This window comes from Carettochelys insculpta, chromosome 29, assembly GCF_033958435.1.
Source record: "Carettochelys insculpta isolate YL-2023 chromosome 29, ASM3395843v1, whole genome shotgun sequence".
Lineage (NCBI taxonomy): Eukaryota > Metazoa > Chordata > Testudines > Carettochelyidae > Carettochelys > Carettochelys insculpta.
This window is the reverse complement of record NC_134165.1, coordinates 746,768-766,365: the sequence shown is the minus strand read 5'-3', so window position 1 is coordinate 766,365 and position 19,598 is coordinate 746,768. Positions and strand designations below refer to the sequence as shown.

The 19,598-nt window shown below is 65.4% G+C and overlaps 1 protein-coding gene across 1 annotated transcript; it reads right to left on the bottom strand.

Moving 5' to 3' along the window:
* Nucleotides 1–125: 125 nt before the first annotated feature.
* On the bottom strand, nucleotides 126–4,714 carry SHFL (shiftless antiviral inhibitor of ribosomal frameshifting). The gene is made up of 8 exons (XM_074979975.1): nucleotides 4,505–4,714; nucleotides 4,278–4,327; nucleotides 4,023–4,067; nucleotides 3,820–3,858; nucleotides 2,789–2,944; nucleotides 2,603–2,706; nucleotides 1,690–1,826; nucleotides 126–875 (listed from the first exon to the last, which is right to left on the bottom strand). Exons 1-8 carry the CDS (start codon nucleotides 4,572–4,574, stop codon nucleotides 673–675), a joined length of 804 nt encoding a protein of 267 aa, XP_074836076.1. The 5' UTR covers nucleotides 4,575–4,714; the 3' UTR covers nucleotides 126–672.
* Nucleotides 4,715–19,598: the final 14,884 nt, after the last annotated feature.

Sequence of the window (19,598 nt, the reverse complement as noted above, 5' to 3'; positions counted from 1 at the left end):
ACCAAAGGACGGGGGCAGCACTGCACCCAGTGGGGGGAGCTCCCTCTGCCACCCAGCTTCCCACCTTGCAGCGCCCAGAACCACGGCTCTCCAGCTCCCCGCTCCACCCCCACACCTGGGCCCCGTCTGTGCCAAATTATCTTTATTGTCAGTCTGCTTTGCAAAGGCGGCTGCGAAGGGACCCTGCGGCTGGGAGCCCCTCTAGGGTTAGAGCTTCACCAGCTGCCCAGCAGCAGATGGACAGACGGAGGACAGGCTGGCTGGCTCAGCTGGGCCAGCCACAGGAAGGGGCGAGGGCAGGGCTGCAGGAACGTCGGCCCCACGCTGGCCGTGGCTTGGTCCGGAGGCAGCCGGCTTAGCCCTGCTCAGCTCTCGGCTTTGGTCAGGGCGGTAAGCCAGGGGCTTCCGCCAGCCCCAACGGGCTGAAAATAGAAAGATACAAAACAACCCAAATTGGACCCAAACTCCAGCCCCCAGTGCCCTCCCCATGGGAGCAGGCGGGGCCCTGGCGCCCTGCAACTCACGTGGAATAAAGTAAGGCGGCAAAGCCCCAGTGCCAGACCTGGGACCCAGCAGCGCCTGAGTGGGTTGGCCAGGGCTGGTGGGGCTGGAAGAGCTGAGCAGAGGATAAGGTGCCAGCAGGTCCCTGGGCATGGGGGGCCAGCGGGGGCGCTAGTCCCCAGGGTCTTCATTCTCAGCCAGGTCTTCCAGGATGAGCTCGTCCAGGTCGTACAGTGCCAGGCTGCCCTGGCTCAGGCAGGTGGCCACGGTGGAGCCAGTGCTCTGGTGCTCTGGGCTGGGAAACAGTACCTTGGGCAGCCTGTTCTTGGTGCGGCTGCGGGGATGGACGCAGTGGGTGCCAGGCACATGGGGCTCTGCAGGGGGAGGGAGGAGAGTGTCACATGGGCAGCAGCTGAGGCTCCTGGGGCTCTGCCTATGAGATATCATGCGGAAACTGAGGCAGAGAGATGGGAAGGGACGTGTGTGTGATGGGGGGGGGTGCATGTGTGAGACTCAGGCTGAACGTGTGTGTGACAGGCAGAGCAGCTCCCAGCGGCTAAGGATGACCCTGGGGCTATAACCTAGGCTGGCAGGTAACACCTCTGCCCTGAGCACAGAGGAGGGAGGAGCCGAGCTGGGTTTGAATCGGGGGCGGGAGTTAGAGGCTAGGAAAAGGGAGAGCTGGAAGGCAGCCAGCCTGAGGAGGGGGAAAGCTACACCCCAGAGGGGCACCCCTCGGGGTCTTCTCCCCAGGACGGGCTGGAAGGACTGTCTCTGACTGCTGTGCTGTCGCTTCTGTGAGAAACTGGGCATCTGTTGCCTAATAAACCTCCTGTTGTACCTGCTGAGTGAGAGTCACTCCTGCCAGCGGACGGGGTGCAGTGCAGGGGGACCCCTGAACCCCATCACAACTTGAGGTAGTGGCAAAGCCTGGAATAGAACCCAGGAGTCCTGATGCCCAGCCCCGCCCCCCAACCACTAGACCCCACTGCCTTCCAGAAGCTGAGGATACAGCCCAGGAGTCCTGGGTCCCAGCCCCTATCTCTAACCACTAGACCCCAGCCTGACTCCCACCTCCCTTCCCAGAACTCAGGTGTCCTGGCTCCCAGCCCCCTGCTCTAACCACTGCACCCCCCTCCCCTCCAAGCCAGGGGAAGAACCCAGGTGTCCTGGCCCCCGGCCCCTCACCGCGGCGGTTGTAGCAGTCGGAGTGGGGGTTGCGGCTGCGGGGCTCGATGCCCTGGCGTGGTGGGAGGATGCGGCTCGGCAGCACGCGGGCGCCACACATGAAGCAGGGGGAGGCCATGCCCATCTGTCCTGAGCCCCTGTCGGGGAGAGAGCCAAGTTGAGTCCCACCCCCCACAGCTGCTGGCTGGAGCCTGCCGGTGCCCCAGGGCGGGCGGCCCCAGACTCCTCATAAGAACATGAGAATGGCCACACTGGGTCAGAGCAAAGGTCCTGTCTGCCCCCCCGTGGCCAGTGCCGGGTGCCCCAGAGGGAGTGAACCCAATAGGTAACGATCAGGCGATCTCTCTCCTGCCGACCATCTCCAGCCTCTGACAGAGGCCGGGGACACCATTCCTTAGCCAGCCTGGCTCATGGCCACTGATGGACTAACCTCCATGAACCTATCTAGCTCTTTTTAAACCCTCTTCTAGTCTCGGCCTTCACAGCCTCCTCTGGCGAGGAGTTCCACAGGTTAACTGTGCTGTGCAAAGAACTTCCCTTTATTTGCTTTAAAGTGGCTGATTTCATTTGGTGTCCTCTAGTTCTGATATTACGGGAACAAGCCAACACGTTCTCCTTGGTCACTTTCTCCGCACCGCTCATCAGTGTACAGCCGTCTGTCGTATCCCCCTAGCCTCCTCTTCTCTCAGCTGAAAGGTCCCGGCTGCTCTAACCTCTCTTCACCTGGGACCTGTTCCAAACCCCTCACTGGGCTAGTTGCCGCTTTCCTGACCCTCTTCTAACGCCGGCGTGTCTGTCTGCAGAGGAGGTGACCAGCTCTGCGCGCGCGCTTCCAAGCTGTGGGCGTCCAAGGGGTTTCCAGAGGGGCAATGAGATATTCTCCATCTCCTTCGCTGTCCGTTTGCTGTCTCACCTGAAGCTGCGGTTGCAAGAGGGGCAGTGGAACTCGGCCACACCCCACATCCTGTCGTAGGGCACCGGGTCGTAGCGCTTCCAACACTGGCGGCACCGGGACACCTGCGGGGGGCACCAGCGAGAGTGAGCAGCCGGCCACTGGCCCCTCCCTGCCCCTGCTGCCAGCCACCCCCCTCTGCCCTACCTGCTTCCTCTGGGGCACACGGCGCCACCAGACATGGTCGCAGGGCTGGCAGGCAAACTGGCGCTCGGCCCAGGGCAGGAGGTTGCGGCTGGCGTGGTCGAACATGCGCAGGTTCCGCTCCGTCAGGGGCAACACCCTCAGCTGCTTGGCGATGGCCTGTGGGAGGCAGGGACACGTGTTCGCCCTCCTGCCTTGGGCACCACATCCCCTTGCACCCACCTGTGCACACAGGGACTTGGACAGGGCCCTGATCTCAGCTGGGATCTGGGCAGCGCCCGGCCCGACGGGGCCCTGATCTCGGCCGGGATCTGGGCAGCGCCCCGGCCCGACGGGGCCCTGATCTCGGCCGGGATCTGGGCAGCGCCCGGCCCGACGGGGCCCTGATCTTGGCCGGGATCTGGGCAGCGCCCGGCCTGACAGGGCCCTGATCTCGGCCGGGATCTCGGCGGCGCCCGGCCCGATGGGGCCCTGATCTCGGCCGGGTTCTGGGCAGTGCCCAGCCAACAGGGCCCTGATCTCAGCCGGGGTCTGGGCAGCGCCCAGCCCGACGGGGCCCTGATCTCGGCTGGGGTCTGGGCAGCGCCTGGCCCGACGGGGCCCTGATCTCGGCTGGGATCTGGGCAGTGCCCAGCCAACAGGGCCCTGATATCAGCCGGGGTCTGGGCAGCGCCCCGGCCCGACGGGGCCCTGATCTCGGCCGGGGTCTGGGCGGCGCCTAGCCCGACGGGGCCCTGATCTCGGCCGGGGTCTGGGCAGCGCCCAGCCCGACGGGGGCCCTGATCTCGGCCGGGGTCTGGGCAGCGCCCGGCCCGACGGGGGCCCTGATCTCAGCTGGGGTCTGGGCAGCGCCCACCTGACGGGGCCCTGAGCTTGGCTGCGGTCTGGGGCAGTGCCTGGCACGGTGGGCCCTGATCTCAACCGAGGGTCTGCGCAGCGCCTGGTACGACGGGACCTTGATCTCAGCTGGGGTCTGGGCACCGCCTGGCCTGACAGGGCCCCTGATCTCGGCCAGGATCTTGCCCCCCCCTCACCTCAATGTCTTTGTCGTTTTCACAGTCCAGGCTGGATTTCTGCCATGGAGAGAAACAAATAAAATGCAAATTACCAGACGTGTGCAGCACATCTCGGTTGCTGGGCCCCAATGCCCGGACAGCCCCTTCCCCCAGCCATGCCGGTGCCTCCCCTTCAGCCAGGGAGATGGACAGACAGACAACACACACACACACACGCTCACCTGTTTCTGTTGCTCCTCTTCTTGCTTCAGTTTCTGCACCACGCTCTATGGGGAAGGGAGAGGAGCAGGCAGGGCCGGGAGGCTCAGCAGGGCCTGCCGGTGACCCAGCCCCACACCCCTGGGTGCAGACCCCCCCTCTCCTGCTGTGAGCATGCACCCCAGGGCAGCCTGGCTGGCCACCCAGTGGGGCAGGGCCTGGCGCTGTCTGCGAGGCGGCCCAGGGCCCCAAAACCCCAATGGTGGGACAAGCGCTACCTTCACCACTGGGTCTCGCTCCAGGGTCTCCCGCTCCTCAGGCTCCACATCTAGGGCAGGACAGAGAGTGGTTACCCCCTGCCTCGCCGGGCTGGCTCCCTGCCCCCCCACCCTGCCTCGCCGGGCTGGCTCCCTGCCCTCCCCCCCCCTGCCTCGCCGGGCTGGCTCCCTGCCCTCCCCCCCTGGTTCCCTGCCCCGGCCTGGCCCAGCTCATGCCCCCAACTCACCAGCCAGCTGCTCCCTGCAGAGCACGAGGACCTTGCAGACCATGGCGTGGTTGTTGTGGTACCTCTGCATGAGCAGCACAGCCTCCTCCACGCTCACCTGCCCGTAGAACTTCTCCCGCAGCCGTCGCAACGCTCTTCTCCAGCTGCCGGGCGCACGAGCCGCCTGAGCGCTGCCGGGCACTGCCCACCTCCTGCCCACGGACCCTCTCCTACCCGCCGGGCACAGGCCCTCTCCTACCCACCCGGGCACAGGCCCTCTCCTACCCCCTCCGGGCACAGGCCCTCTCCCCTCTCCTACCCGCCGGGCACAGGCCCTCTCCTACCCGCCGGGCACAGCCCTCTTCTACCCCCCCGGGCACAGCCCCTCTCCCCTCTCCTACCCGCCCGGGCACAGGCCCTCTCCTACCCCCCCGGGCACAGACCCTCTCCCGTCTCCTACCCGCCGGGCACAGACCCTCTCCTACCCCCTCCGGGCACAGGCCCTCTCCCCTCTCCTACCCACCCGGGCACAGGCCCTCTCCCCTCTCCTACCCGCCGGGCACAGACCCTCTCCTACCCCCTCCGGGCACAGGCCCTCTCCCCTCTCCTACCCACCCAGGCACAGCCCCTCTCCCCTCTCCTACCCGCCGGGCACAGACCCTCTCCCCTCTCCTACCCGCCGGGCACAGCCCCTCTCCTACCCCCCCCGGGCACAGCCCCTCTCCCCTCTCCTACCCGCCGGGCACAGCCCTCTTCTACCCCCCCGGGCACAGCCCCTCTCCCCTCTCCTACCCGCCGGGCACAGCCCCTCTCCTACCCCCCCGGGCACAGACCCTCTCCCGTCTCCTACCCGCCGGGCACAGACCCTCTCCTACCCACCCGGCACAGACCCTCTCCTACTCGCCGGGCACAGACCCTCTCCTACCCGCTGGGCACAGCCCTCTCCTACCCCCCCGGGCACAGACCCTCTCCCGTCTCCTACCCGCCGGGCACAGACCCTCTCCTACCCACCCGGGCACAGACCCTCTCCTACTCGCCGGGCACAGACCCTCTCCTACCCCGCCGGGCACAGACCCTCTCCTACCCACCCCGGGCACAGGCCCTCTCCTACCCCCCCCGGGCACAGGCCCTCTCCCCTCTCCTACCCGCCGGGCACAGACCCTCTCCTACCCCCTCCGGGCACAGGCCCTCTCCCCTCTCCTACCCACCCAGGCACAGCCCCTCTCCCCTCTCCTACCCGCTGGGCACAGACCCTCTCCCCTCTCCTACCCGCCGGGCACAGCCCCTCTCCTACCCCCCCCGGGCACAGCCCCTCTCCCCTCTCCTACCCGCCGGGCACAGCCCTCTTCTACCCCCCTGGGCACAGCCCCTCTCCCCTCTCCTACCCGCCGGGCACAGCCCCTCTCCTACCCCCCCGGGCACAGACCCTCTCCCGTCTCCTACCCGCCGGGCACAGACCCTCTCCTACCCACCCGGGCACAGACCCTCTCCTACTCGCCGGGCACAGACCCTCTCCTACCCGCTGGGCACAGCCCTCTCCTACCCCCCCGGGCACAGACCCTCTCTCGTCTCCTACCCGCCGGGCACAGACCCTCTCCTACCCGCTGGGCACAGACCCTCTCCTACCCACCCGGGCACAGACCCTCTCCCCTCTCCTACTCGCAGGGCACAGCCCCTCTCCTACCCGCCGGGCACAGCCCCTCTCCCCTCTCCTACCCGCCGGGCACAGGCCCTCTCCTACCCACCCGGGCACAGCCCCTCTCCCCTCTCCTCCCCCCCGGGCACAGCCCCTCTCCCCTCTCCTACCCACCCGGGAACAGCCCCTCTCCCCTCTCCTACCCCCCCCCGGGCACAGCCCCTCTCCCCTCTCCTACCCCCCCGGGCACAGCCCCTCTCCCCTCTCCCACCCGCTGGGCACAGACCCTCTCTCACCTCCCACCCGCCGGGCACAGACCCTGTCCCCTCTCCTACCCCCCCAGGCACAGCCCCTCTCCCCTCTCCTACCCACCCAGGCACAGCCCCTCTCCCCTCTCCTACCCGCCGGGCACAGACCCTCTCCCCTCTCCTACCCGCCGGGCACAGGCCCTCTCCCCTCTCCTACCCGCCGGGCACAGCCCCTCTCCTACCCCCCCCGGGCACAGCCCCTCTCCCCTCTCCTACCCGCCGGGCACAGCCCCTCTCCTACCCCCCCGGGCACAGACCCTCTCCCATCTCCTACCCGCCGGGCACACACCCTCTCCTACCCGCCGGGCACAGACCCTCTCCTACCCACCCGGGCACAGACCCTCTCCCCTCTCCTACTCGCCGGGCACAGGCCCTCTCCCCTCTCCTACCCCCCCGGGCACAGCCCCTCTCCCCTCTGCTACCCGCTGGGCACAGCCCCTCTCCCCTCTCCTACCCACCCAGGCACAGGCCCTCTCCCCTCTCCTACCCGCCGGGCACAGGCCCTCTCCTACCCCCCCGGGCACAGCCCCTCTCCCCTCTCCTACCCGCCGGGCACAGCCCCTCTCCTACCCCCCTGGGAACAGACCCTCTCCCCTCTCCTACCCCCCCCAGGCACAGCCCCTCTCCCCTCTCCTACCCGCCGGGCACAGCCCTCTCCTACCCCCCCGGGCACAGCCCCTCTCCTACCCCCCCGGGCGCAGCCCCTCTCCCCTCTCCTACCCACCCAGGCACAGCCCCTCTCCCCTCTCCTACCCGCCGGGCACAGGCCCTCTCCTACCCGCCGGGCACAGGCCCTCTCCTACCCCCCCGGGCACAGACCCTCTCCTACCCCCCCGGGCACAGACCCTCTCCCCTCTCCTACCCCCCCCGGGCACAGACCCTCTCCCCTCTCCTACCCACCGGGCACAGGCCCTCTCCTACCCCACCGGGCACAGGCCCTCTCCAGCCCCCCGGGCACAGGCCCTCTCCCCTCTCCTACCCGCCGGGCACAGGCCCTCTCCTACCCCCCCGGGCACAGACCCTCTCCCGTCTCCTACCCTCCGGGCACAGACCCTCTCCTACCCGCCGGGCACAGCCCTCTCCCCTCTCCTACCCGCTGGGAACAGCCCCTCTCCCCTCTCCTACCCGCCGGGCACAGGCCCTCTCCTACCCCCCGGGGCACAGGCCCTCTCCTACCCACCCGGGCACAGCCCCTCTCCTCTCTCCTACCCGCCGGGCACAGCCCCTCTCCCCTCTCCTACCCGCCGGGCACAGGCCCTCTCCTACCCACCTGGGCACAGACCCTCTCCTACCCCCCCGGGCACAGACCCTCTCCCGTCTCCTACCCTCCGGGCACAGACCCTCTCCTACCCGCCGGGCACAGCCCTCTCCCCTCTCCTACCCGCCGGGCACAGGCCCTCTCCTACCCCCCTGGGCACAGACCCTCTCCTACCCGCCCCCGGGCACAGACCCTCTCCCCTCTCCTACCCGCCGGGCACAGACCCTCTCCTACCCGCTGGGCACAGCCCCTCTCCTACCCTCCCCGGGCACAGACCCTCTCCTACCCACCCGGGCACAGACCCTCTCCCCTCTCCTACCCGCCGGGCACAGCCCCTCTCCCCTCTCCTACCCGCCAGGCACAGGCCCTCTCCTACCCGCCCAGGCACAGACCCTCTCCTACCCCCCCCCGGGCACAGACCCTCTCCCCTCTCCTACCCGCCAGGCACAGACCCTCTCCTACCCCCCCCGGGCACAGACCCTCTCCTACCCACCCGGGCACAGACCCTCTCCCCTCTCCTACCCGCCGGGCACAGACCCTCTCCTACCCGCCGGGCACAGGCCCTCTCCCCTCTCCTACCCGCTGGGCACAGGCCCTCTCCTCTCTCCAACCTGCTGGGCACAGCCCCTCTCCCCTCTCCTACCCACCGGGCACAGGCCCTCTCCCCTCTCCTACCCGCCGGGCACAGGCCCTCTCCCCTCTCCAACCTGCTGGGCACAGCCCCTCTCCCCTCTCCTACCCGCCGGGCACAGCCCTCTCCCCTCTCCTGCCTGCCGGGCACAGACCCTCTCCTACCCGCCGGGCACAGCCCTCTCCCCTCTCCTACCCGCCGGGCACAGGCCCTCTCCCCTCTCCTACCCGCCGGGCACAGCCCTCTCCCCTCTCCTACCTGCCAGGCACAGACCCTCTCCTACCCATCAGGTACAGACCCTCTCCCACCTCCCACCCGCCAGGCACAGCCCCTCTCCCCTCTCCTACCCGCCGGGCACAGACCCTCTCCTACGCGCCAGGCACAGACCCTCTCCCCTGTCCTACCTGCTGGGCACAGACCCTCTCCTACCCGCCGGGCACAGACCCTCTCCCCTCTCCTACCCGCCGGGCACAGACCCTCTCCCCTCTCCTACCCGCTGGGCACAGCCCCTCTCCCACCTCCCACCTGCCGGGCGCAGACCCTCTCCTACCTGTCAGGTACAGACCCTCTCCCGCCCTCCTACCAGCCGGGCACAGCCCCTCTCCTACCCGCCGGGCACAGACCCTCTCACATCTGCTGGGCACAGACCCTCTCCCCTCTCCCACCCGCCTGGCACAGGCCGTCTCCTACCCCCCCAGGCACAGACCCTCTCCGCTCTCCCACCCGCCGGGCACAGACCCTCTCTCACCTCCCACCCACCAGGCACAGACCCTCTCCCCTCTCCCACCCGCCAGGCACAGACCCTCTCTCACCTCCCACCCGCCGGGCACAGACCCTCTCCCCTCTCCCACCCGCCAGGCACAGACCCTCTCTCACCTCCCACCCGCCAGACACAGACCCTCTCCCCTCTCCCACCCGCCTGGCACAGGCTGTCTCCTACCCCCCCAGGCACAGACCCTCTCCTACCCGCCAGGCACAGACCCTCTCCCACCTCCCACCCGCCAGGCACAGACCCTCTCCCCTCTCCCACCCGCCAGGCACAGACCCTCTCTCACCTCCCACCCGCCGGGCACAGACCCTCTCCCCTCTCCCACCCACCAGGCACAGACCCTCTCTCACCTCCCACCCGCCGGGCACAGACCCTCTCTCACCTCCTACCCGCCAGGCACAGACCCTCTCCCCTCTCCCACCTGCCGGGCACAGGCCCTCTCCCACCTCCCACCCGCCAGGCACAGGCCGTCCCGCTCCCCACAAGGGCCCAGCCACTTGCCTCCTAGCTGCAGCCTGTCCCCAGAGTCCCTTTGGGCTTGGCCCCTCGCAGCCAGCCCTGCCTGGGCTCTCCTTCCCTGCTCCAGACCAGGGGCACCAGCCATCCAGGTGACACTGCACAGACCCATGTCTCAGCCCTGGGGCAGCCGGACAAGCCTGGGGGCTGCTGGCTCCCCATTGTTCTCCCTCCCCCACACCTCCCCTGCCCCAGGCAGTGCCCAGGGTGGGTTATTTTTGTAGGGTCTCTCCCAGGGGCACGTGGCCCATTGGCTTGTCCCCAGCACAGGGGACGGGTGAGCTGCAGATGGGGGCAGGGCTGTGGGGAGCTGGCTGTGCTCTGGGCCTCCCGCCTCGCCCACCTGGCCCCAGCGCGGGCGGGGCCAGAGCAGCCATGGGGGCAGGGCAGGGGGACTAACTTGCCTCCATCATCACCCCCAGTTCCTCTTTTTGCTGCTGGATCCCTGGGGCCAGGTGCCACTGCCCACAGCCCCGGACGTCCTGCTGCCGTCTGCTCACGTGCCCCTGCTTGGGCAGAGCCGCTGCATGTCACGGCTACGCACTCACTGCCATCGGCCCCGCCAGCCGTGCCATCACGGGGCCAGTGCCAGGCGGCGGCGAGCAGAGTCCACATCCCTGTGCCCTGCAGCACCAGTCCTGTGGCTGCTTGTGCCCGCCAGGAACCAGGGCCTTGTGCAAGCATGGGGGGTGGGGACTTGTGCAAACATTGGAGGACTTGTTGAATAGTAACAGAGAGGGAGCTGCGCTAGTCTATTCACTATCAAAACAAAAAGCAGTCGAGTAGCACTTCAAAGACTAGCAAAATAGTTTATTAGGTGATGAGCTTTCGTGGGACAGACCCACTTCTTCAGCCCATAAAGTTGGTCTGAAGAAGCGGGTCTGTCCCACAAAAACTCACCTACTAAACTATCTTGCTAGTCTTTGAAGTGCTACTCGCCTGCTTTTTGCTTTGATGGGAGGACTTTGTGCAAACAGCCGGCTGGTATCAGACTTGGGCAGCTGGGCATCCCATGCCGGGAGCCAGACCCGGGGGGGCTCCTAGCTCCGCCCTGCCTCGGACTGCTCTGGGGAGCAGGCTGTGCTCCAGCTGGGGACCCCCTCGAAGCCCCATGCCCGGGGTCCCTGGTGCCCCACACAGGGCTCGTGTCCCCAAGGGCCTCAGGTGGCCAGAGATGTGGCTGAGCGGGCACACGAGGCCAAGGCTCTTGGGCAGTGCTGTCCCCCCCAGGCAGTCAGAGTCAGGCCTGGCACAAAGGGCCCAGGGAGAGGAGACCAAAGTGCCCTGAGCCCCCTGGCACTGGTTGTCCAGCCCGTCTGCCCACCCACGTCCCACCTGCAGGTAGGAGGCCCTGGCTGCTCTAGGCCTGGCAGAGGCTCTGGGGGCAGCAGGGCACAAAGCAGGGTACTGCATCCCCTGGCCCCACCAGCCCCCACAAGTGGGGCAGCCACACCCCACATCCAAGTGCTGGTCCCCTGGCTCCCCTGTGAAAACCCCACACCAGCACCCACCACCCTCTGCCCTCCTGGGGCAGCCCCCGCCCCCCTGCACAAACCCCTGCCCCCCCGGCACCGCACCCCCACCCCCTATGCTCCCCCCGCCCCCCTGCACAAACCCCTACCCCCCAGCACCGCACCCCCACCCTCTATGCTCCCCCCGCCCCCCCTGCACAAACCCCTGCCCCCCGGCACCGCCCCCCCCACGTTCCCCCCCGCCCCCCGCACAAACCCCTGCCCCCCGGCACCGCACCCCCCACGTTCCCCCTGCCCCCCTGCACAAACCCCTGCCCCCCAGCACCGCACCCCCCACGTTCCCCCTGTCCCCCTGCACAAACTCCTGCCCCCCGGCACCGCACCCCCCCACTTTCCCCCCACCCCCCCGCACAAACCCCTGCCCCCCGGCACCGCATCCCCCACGTTCCCCCCGCCCCCCCGCACAAACCCCTGCCCTCCGGCACCGCACCCCCCCCGTTTCCCCCCGCCCAAACCCCTGCCCCCCGGCACCGCACCCCCCACGTTTCCCCCGCCCCCCTGCACAAACCCCTGCCCCCCGGCACCGCACCCCCCCCACGTTCCCCCCGCCCCCCTGCACAAACCCCTGCCCCCCGGCACCCCCACACTCTACCCGCCTGGCGCGGCCCCAGACCCCCGTGCGCCCCCCGCGGTACCTCCACCGCCGCCCCCCGGCTCTCCATGGCCCGGCCCGGCTCGGCCGCTTTCGCTTTCGCTCGGAGGCGGCTCCTCCCCGGGGCGCAGCGCAGCGCGGCCGGTCCCAGTCCCGAGCGCCGCCTCACGGCCGGTCCCGGGGCAGAGCCCGGAGTTCCAGCCGCTCCCCCGGCTCGGCCGCCCGGGGCTGAACTCGGGACCCCGGCCTGGCTCTGCTCGCACCCCCTGGGGGGCTGGGACCCCTGGGGCAGCCAGGGCGGGGAGGGGCCTCGCTCCTCCCTCAGCACCTCCCCACAGCCCGGGGCGCTCCAGCGCTCCCCGAGTTCCCTTGCAGCTGCCAGAGGCCCTGATCTTGTCAGGCGCCGCCCAGACCCCGGCTGAGATCAGGGCCCCGTCGTGCCAGGCTCTGCCCAAACCCTGGCGGAGATCAGAGCTCCCCTCGGGCCAGGCGCCGCCCAGACCCCGGCGGAGATCAGAGCCCCCCTCGGGCCAGGCGCCGCCCAGACCCCGGCGGAGATCAGAGCCCCCCTCGGGCCAGGCGCCGCCCAAACCCCGGCGGAGATCAGGGCCCCTTGTGCCAGGCTCCGCCCAAACCCCGGCGGAGATCAGAGCCCCCCTCGGGCCAGGCGCTGCCCAGACCCCGGCTGAGATCGGGGCCCCGTCGTGCCAGGCACTGCCCAGACCCCCGCAGAGATCGGGGCCCCCTCGGGCCAGGCGCCGCCCAGACCCCGGCTGAGATCGGGGCCCCGTTGTGCCAGGCTCCGCCCAAACCCCGGCCGAGATCAGGGCCCCGTTGGGCCAGGTGCTGCCCAAACCCTGGCTGAGATCAGGGCCCCGTTGGGCCGGGCACTGCCCAGGCCCCGGCCGAGATCAGGGCCCTGTCAGGCCAGGTGCTGGGGTTGGGGCAGGTGAGGTGTCTAATGAAAGCTGATGGTGCCCTGAATCTGTGTATGCCACTTGTGTGTCTGTATCACATCTGTAGGTAAGAGAGTAACCGCGCGGGAGCGGGCTAGTCTATATACTAGCAGAACAAAAGAGCAGTGCAGCCGCACTGTAGAGACGAACGAGACAGTGTATTAGTGTACGTAAAAGAATAAATGCACACAAATCAGACATCAGAAATGGCAATATACAAAAACCCATAGGAGAGCACTTCAATCTCCCAGGACACACAGTAGCAGATTTAAAAGTAGCTATCCTGCAGCAAAGAAATTTCAAGAACAGACTCCAAAGAGAAATTGCTGAGCTACAATTCATCTGCAAATTTAATACCCTCAGCTCAGGATTAAACAAAGACTGTGAATGGCTGGCTAAATACAAAAGCAGCTTCCCCTCTCTTGGAGTTCACACCTCCAGATCTACTGATGACAATACAACTCAGCCTGCCTGACTGAGCTAACCTCGTTATCCCCAGCCTTACTCTGGTCTATTTATACCTGGCCTTGCAGATTTCCAGGACCAGCATCTGAAGAAGTGAGTTAACTCACGAAAGCTCATGCTCTAAACTTTTCTGTTAGTCTATAAGGTGCCACAGGACCCTTCGTTGCTGTATTAGGTGATGAGCCTTCATGGGACAGACCCACTTCTGCAGGCAAAGCCGGTGACGTCTGTAAGTAAAGTTATGGCCTTTCGCTCTGTAGCTGTAGAACAGGTTTCAGTGCTGCATTTCACAGCAGGAGGTGTGAGCTCAGCCCCAGCAGGGACATTGGGCTGAACAACGGGGTGGAAACCAGGTGCTTAGAGGTCAAATCCACATCCCAGAGGCTTGGGGCCTGTCAGTGGAGTGCAGCCCACTGGTCGGGGACCTGGGTGAGCAAGTGAACTGCAGCGAGATGCCCAGCCATAGATTCCACCTGCCAGGTAAATGGCTGGGATGTGCTGGCCAAACCAGCCACCAATGGCATTTTGCCACAGCGGCTCGCCTGGGTCAGGTGACGTCTGACCTGCAAGGGCCTGATGGGAAGAAGAAAGGGCTTTGTCCTTGAACAAAACGCGTGTTGTGGGCTTAGCAGTGCCCAGCTTGGCTCTTTTGTCGTTTGGTCTCCAAGGGTCCATGTCCCAGCGTGTGGATCCCAGTGGGCTGGAGCTACAATGCTCCAGTAGCTGAAACTATGTAACCTCAAAGGAACTTTCAGAGACCTTCACGAATCAGCAGATAAGCTCGCTGGCCTGCACCAGCAGCGGTGACTGATGTACGCAAAGTATTGAAATGTAATGTGGGTAAGTGTAAGGTAATGCATGTTGGAAAAAATAACCCAAATTACACGTACTACATGATGGGGTCAAATTTAGCTACGACAGATCAGGAAAGGGATCTTGGAGTTATAGTGGATAGTTCTCTGAAGACATCCACGCAGTGTGCAGCGGCAGTTAGTAAGGCAAATAGGATGTTAGGAATTATTAAAAAAGGGATCGATAATAAGACAAAAGATATCATACTTCCCCTATATAAAACTATGGTACGCCCACATCTCGAGTACTGCGTGCAGATGTGGTCTCCTCACCTCAAAAAAGATATATTGGCATTAGAAAAGGTTCAGAAAAGGGCGACTAAGATGATTAGGGGCTTGGAAAGGGTCCCATATGGGGAGAGGCTAGAGAGACTGGGACTTTTCAGTTTGGAAAAGAGGCGATTGAGGGGCGATATGATAGAGGGATATAAAATCATGAATGGTGTGGAGAAAGTGAATATAGAAAAATTATTTACCTTTTCCCATAATACAAGAACTAGGGGACACCAAATGAAATTGATGGGTAGTAGGTTCAAAACTAATAAAAGGAAATTTTTCTTCACACAGCGCACAGTCAACCTGTGGAACTCCTTGCCCGAGGAGGCTGTGAAGGCCAGGACTCTATTAGGGTTTAAAAAAGAGCTTGATAAATTTTTGCAGGTCAGGTCCATAAATGGCTATTAGCCAGGGATAAAGTATGGTGCCCTAGCCTTCAGAACAAGGGCAGGAGATGGATGGCAGGAGATAAATCACTTGTCTTCTGTTCTCCTTCTCTGGGGCACCTGGCATTGGCCACCGTCGGCAGATGGGATACTGGGCTTGATGGACCTTTGGTCTGACCCAGTATGGCCGTTCTTATGTTCTTATGTTCTTATGTTCTTATTGCTTTGACAGTGCTTCTCTCTAACCCTGGTCTCTTTTTTGTGAATACATCTTTAGATACCTAGATCTTAAGGATTGGCGAGTGTGTTGTTTTGGGTAAGATCCAAGTATATATTGACCAGGAAGTGGGGCTGGGCCCTTTGAGGCCCAGAAGAATCTGCGTGGTGTTGGGTGAAACAGGTTTAGTAACTGCTCACCTGGCTGGTGGAGCAGCTGGGCAGCCTGTGGGCTTGCTTGTGTGGCTTCTGGCTGGCCGGGGGCTGCGGTAGCTGGCTGGATTTGCCTTAGTCAGGAGGAATTCCCAGCTGGGGGCTGTGAGTAGCCTGGATTTTGAGTAAAAGTACCCTGGATTGATTTCTCTAGCTCTGCCCAGAAGACCTTCTCCCAGCTCAGTGGCACAGTCAGCAGGACCCACAGAACCTGGTCAGCTGAGCTGGGGACTCCGACCCCGCACTGTTCTAAATTTGAATTTTGGGGTTTGAGCGAGTTTTGGTTAAAGTGCGGTTGCAACGGATTCACAACAGTGTGAGAGGCTGGAAAGGTGGTTCCTGGAAGCGATGTGCTGGGAAAGAAATCGCTCCTCCGGTGAGGGAGCCTCAGAAGGGGAACGTTGGTGCAGCAGTGGTGTTGTGCAGACAGGTTAGAGCTGGGAAGGGGCCAGCCTGGGACAGTGCAAACCTCACCTGATGCTGTGAGCTCCGCAGATGTGGTCATGATAGAAGATGAGCAGGAGTTGGAACGTCATCTGCATTTAAAGGAAATGTTTGAGAAAGCCGACTGGGAAAAGAAGAGGATTCTGTATCTGTACTGCCTGCATGTAACAGGGGACGTGTGTAGCTCTGAGCCATTTGCTGTGACTAACCTGCACTGCAATGGCCAAGGGGGAAGTTTCTGTGAACTGGTGCCTGGAAAAGTCAGCTGTGTGTCAAGGCAGAAAACCAGGGCTGCAGTCTCTGCAGGTGAGTCTAAGCCCTTAGAAGGGAGCCTGGAATTACACCAGAGACAAGAGAGGGGCAGGGAGCAGGAGGCGGTGTGATGGAGTGGGCGGGGGTGCATGTGTGAGTCAGGCTGGATGTGAGAGACAAGCAGAGCAGCTCCCAGTGGCTAAGGATGACCCTGGGGCTACAACTGGCAGGTAACACCTCTGCCCTGAACAAAGAGGAGGGAGGAGCCGAGCTGGGTTTTTGAATCGGGGGCGGGAGTTAGAGGCGAGGGGAAGAGAGAGCTGGAAGGCAGCCAGCCTGAGAAGGGGAAAGCTACACCCCAGAGGGGCACCCCTTGGGGTCTTCTCCCCAGGACGGGTTGGAAGGACTGTCTCTGACTGCTGTACTGATGCTTCTGTGAGAAACTGGGCATCTGTTGCCTAATAAACCTCCTGTTGTACCTGCTGAGTGAGAGTCACTCCTGCCAGCGGACGGGGTGCAGTGCAGGGAGACCCCTGAACCGCATCACAGGCGGTTGCTTTGACACGCGTGGAAGTTAAGAATCAGGTTAAAAACCCTACCTGAGAAGAAGATTGAGATTTGTGTTAAGGAGAAGTTTCAGGGTAGGGATGAAGTGATTCCAACCTATTGGCTGCTAGAGGCAGGAAATTACCAGTGAACGGTGTCTTTGGGCAGAGGCCAGAGAAAGGTGATTTGTTTAAAACAGCACAAAGTGATCAGCCATTGCCTGTGCAGCGAATCAGTTTGGCTGCTAAGAATAAGGACGGGCCTGTCTGAGGAAGGTGCCTGTGTCTCTGTGCAGGGAAGCAGCTTGTCCACTGGGAGCGGCAAGTTGCCTGAGAAAGAAGCTGCCTTATCTTCTAGGTGTGTGTCTGAAATCAGCAATGTGGGGTGGGCCAAAGGAGAGTCTCCCAGTGGCTACCTGCCTTGAAAAGCAGCAGCATTCCTGGAAACGGAGCCTTTGTTTGCACCTGCATTTGAAAAAGGTGCCTCTGAGAAAGCTAGTTCTCTGTGCGGAAAGGTGCTTCTCTTCCTAGGGAAGTGAGTCCTTTGTCTGAGCCTGTGGGCGCTTGAGCTGGTGCCAAGATCCCAGAGTTGGGTCTGAGTGCAGCTGAAGCCCAGATGGGAAGTGGGCCTAGTTCTGTGTTCCAGGAAGGCTGCAGCTTTAACTCGGTCTGATCCAGGTAGTATCAGCAGGGAATCCCAGAGACCAGACGCTTCTGGTGCTTGTTCTTTGCGTGATGCTGAGGGTTGCTGGGAGGGGGTGAGAGGCCTCTGTCTGGCCGGGGCACAGGTGATGCAGGGCGACCCGGTAGGTATGCTGCATGTTGGCAATGGGGAAGCTTGTGGCAAAGGGGAGGAAAGTGATGCTGACCTTTTGTCGAGTGGTACTAGCTGTTGTGGGGAAATCTGCCTGAGGGGCAGAGGTGATTCTGCCTGCAGCTGAAACCCGGCAGGAGCTGGTTGTGGCTCAAGGGAGCAGCGCCCCTGTGGAACCAGAGGAGGGTGAGCTGTTGGCTAGGGAAGTCCCGAAGAAAGGGGATTCTCCTGGAAGTTTTCTCAAAGCATCTCTGGTGCCCGCAGGAGATGGGAGTGAGGCGCAGGAGAGTGATGGGGGAAGGTGCTTGTCTGTAGGAGCCGGCCCTCTCTCTGTGGAGAGGTTTGTCTCAGTTCCAGGTGGCCAGGGCTTGCCTGAGTGTGAAACTCCTGGCTGTGCTCTGGATGGGTCCGGAGCAGGCGGTGTAAAGGGTTCTGAGGAGTTGGGAGGGGGCCCAGGGAAAGAGGAAATGGAATTTGAGCAGCCCTGGAACGACCGGGTGCCTGGGATGACCAGCTCCCTGGGAGCGCAGCGCTGGTCCAGGCTGCTGTTGGAAGTGAAGGGAGTGAGGCTCAGGGTCAGAGGATGAGGAGCTGAACAGCCAATCGCTGTCAAGGCAGGGGAGGGAAGGTCACCTCCCCTCTCCAGGCACTGGAGAACAGGTGCGTTGCTATTGGACTCCACTCCCCATGCCGAGTGGGACCAGAAGTTGGAGGTGGTGGAACAAAGCAGCCGTGAGCCAGGAAGGGTTAACAAGAAACCACCCCATGGAGCAGCTTGAGGGAAGCCCTCTGAGGTCTAGGAAAGTGCAAATTGGAGCAGGCTTGGAGGAGAAGAATCCAGCTACGGTGGCTGTTAGACGGGGGGGAGGTACCAGCCGGGGGCTGGCGGTTGTTAGACGGGGGGTGGGGGGGGAGGTTAGGGTTAGGGTTGACCCGAGGCGCTCAGGTGGGGGCGACCCGGCGGGGGGGCTCAGGCGGGGGCTTGGGCCTGGGTGACCCAAGGGGCACAGGCAGGGGTGACCCGGCAGCGGGGGTGGGGGGGCTGCAGGGGCTCGGGACCGGGTGACCCAAGGGGCTCAGGAGGGGGCTCGGGCGTGGGTGACCCGAAGGGCTCAGGTGGGGGTGCAGGGGCTGCAGGGGCTCAGGCCCGGGTGACCCGAGGGGCTCAGGTGGGAGCGACCCGGCTGGGGGGCTTGGGCGGGGGCTCGGGCCTGGGTGACCCGAGGGGCTCAGGCGGGGGCGACCCGGTGGCGGGGGTGCGGGGGGCTGCAGGGGCTTGGGCCCGGGTGACCCAAGGGGCTCAGGCGGGGGCGACCTGGCTGGGGGGCTCGGGTGGGGGCTCGGGCCTGGGTGACCCAAGGGGCTGAGGAGGGGGCGACCTGGCGGCGGGGGTGCGGGGGGCTGCAGGGGCTCGGGCCCGGGTGACCTGAGGGGCTCAGGCGGGGGCGACCCAGCGGTGGGGGGTGCGGGGGCTCAGGCCCGGGTGACCCGAGGGGCTCAGTCGGGGGCGACCTGGTGGCGGGGGTGCGGGGGGCTGCAGGGGCTCGGGCCCGGGTGACCCAAGGGGCTCAGGCGGGGGCGACCTGGCTGGGGGGCTCGGGTGGGGGCTCGGGCCTGGGTGACCCGAGGGGCTCAGGCGGGGGCGACCTGGCTGGGGGGCTCGGGTGGGGGCTCGGGCCTGGGTGACCCAAGGGGCTGAGGAGGGGGCGACCTGGCGGCGGGGGTGCGGGGGGCTGCAGGGGCTCGGGCCCGGGTGACCTGAGGGGCTCAGGCGGGGGCGACCCGGCGGCGGGGGGGGTGCGGGGGCTCAGGCCCGGGTGACCCGAGGGGCTCAGGCGGGGGCGACCTGGTGGCGGGGGTGCGGGGGGCTGCAGGGGCTCGGGCCCGGGTGACCCGAGGGGCTCAGGCAGGGGCGACCTGGCTGGGGGGCTCGGGTGGGGGCTCGGGCCTGGGTGACCCAAGGGGCTGAGGAGGGGGCGACCTGGCGGCGGGGGTGCGGGGGGCTGCAGGGGCTCGGGCCCGGGTGACCTGAGGGGCTCAGGTGGGGGCGACCCGGCGGCGGGGGGGTGCGGGGGCTCAGGCCCGGGTGACCCGAGGGGCTCAGGCGGGGGCGACCCGGCGGCGGGGGGGTGCGGGGGCTCAGGCCCGGGTGACCCGAGGGGCTCAGGCGGGGGCGACCCAGCGGTGGGGGGTGCGGGGGCTCAGGCCCGGGTGACCCGAGGGGCTCAGGCAGGGGCGACCCAGCGGCGGGGGGGTGCGGGGGCTCGGGCCTGGGTGACCCGAGGGGCTGAGGAGGGGGCGACCTGGCGGCGGGGGTGCGGGGGGCTGCAGGGGCTCAGGCCCGGGTGACCCGAGGGGCTCAGGCGGGGGCGACCCAGCGGTGGGGGGTGCGGGGGCTCAGGCCCGGGTGACCTGAGGGGCTCAGGTGGGGGCGACCCGGCGGCGGGGGGGTGCG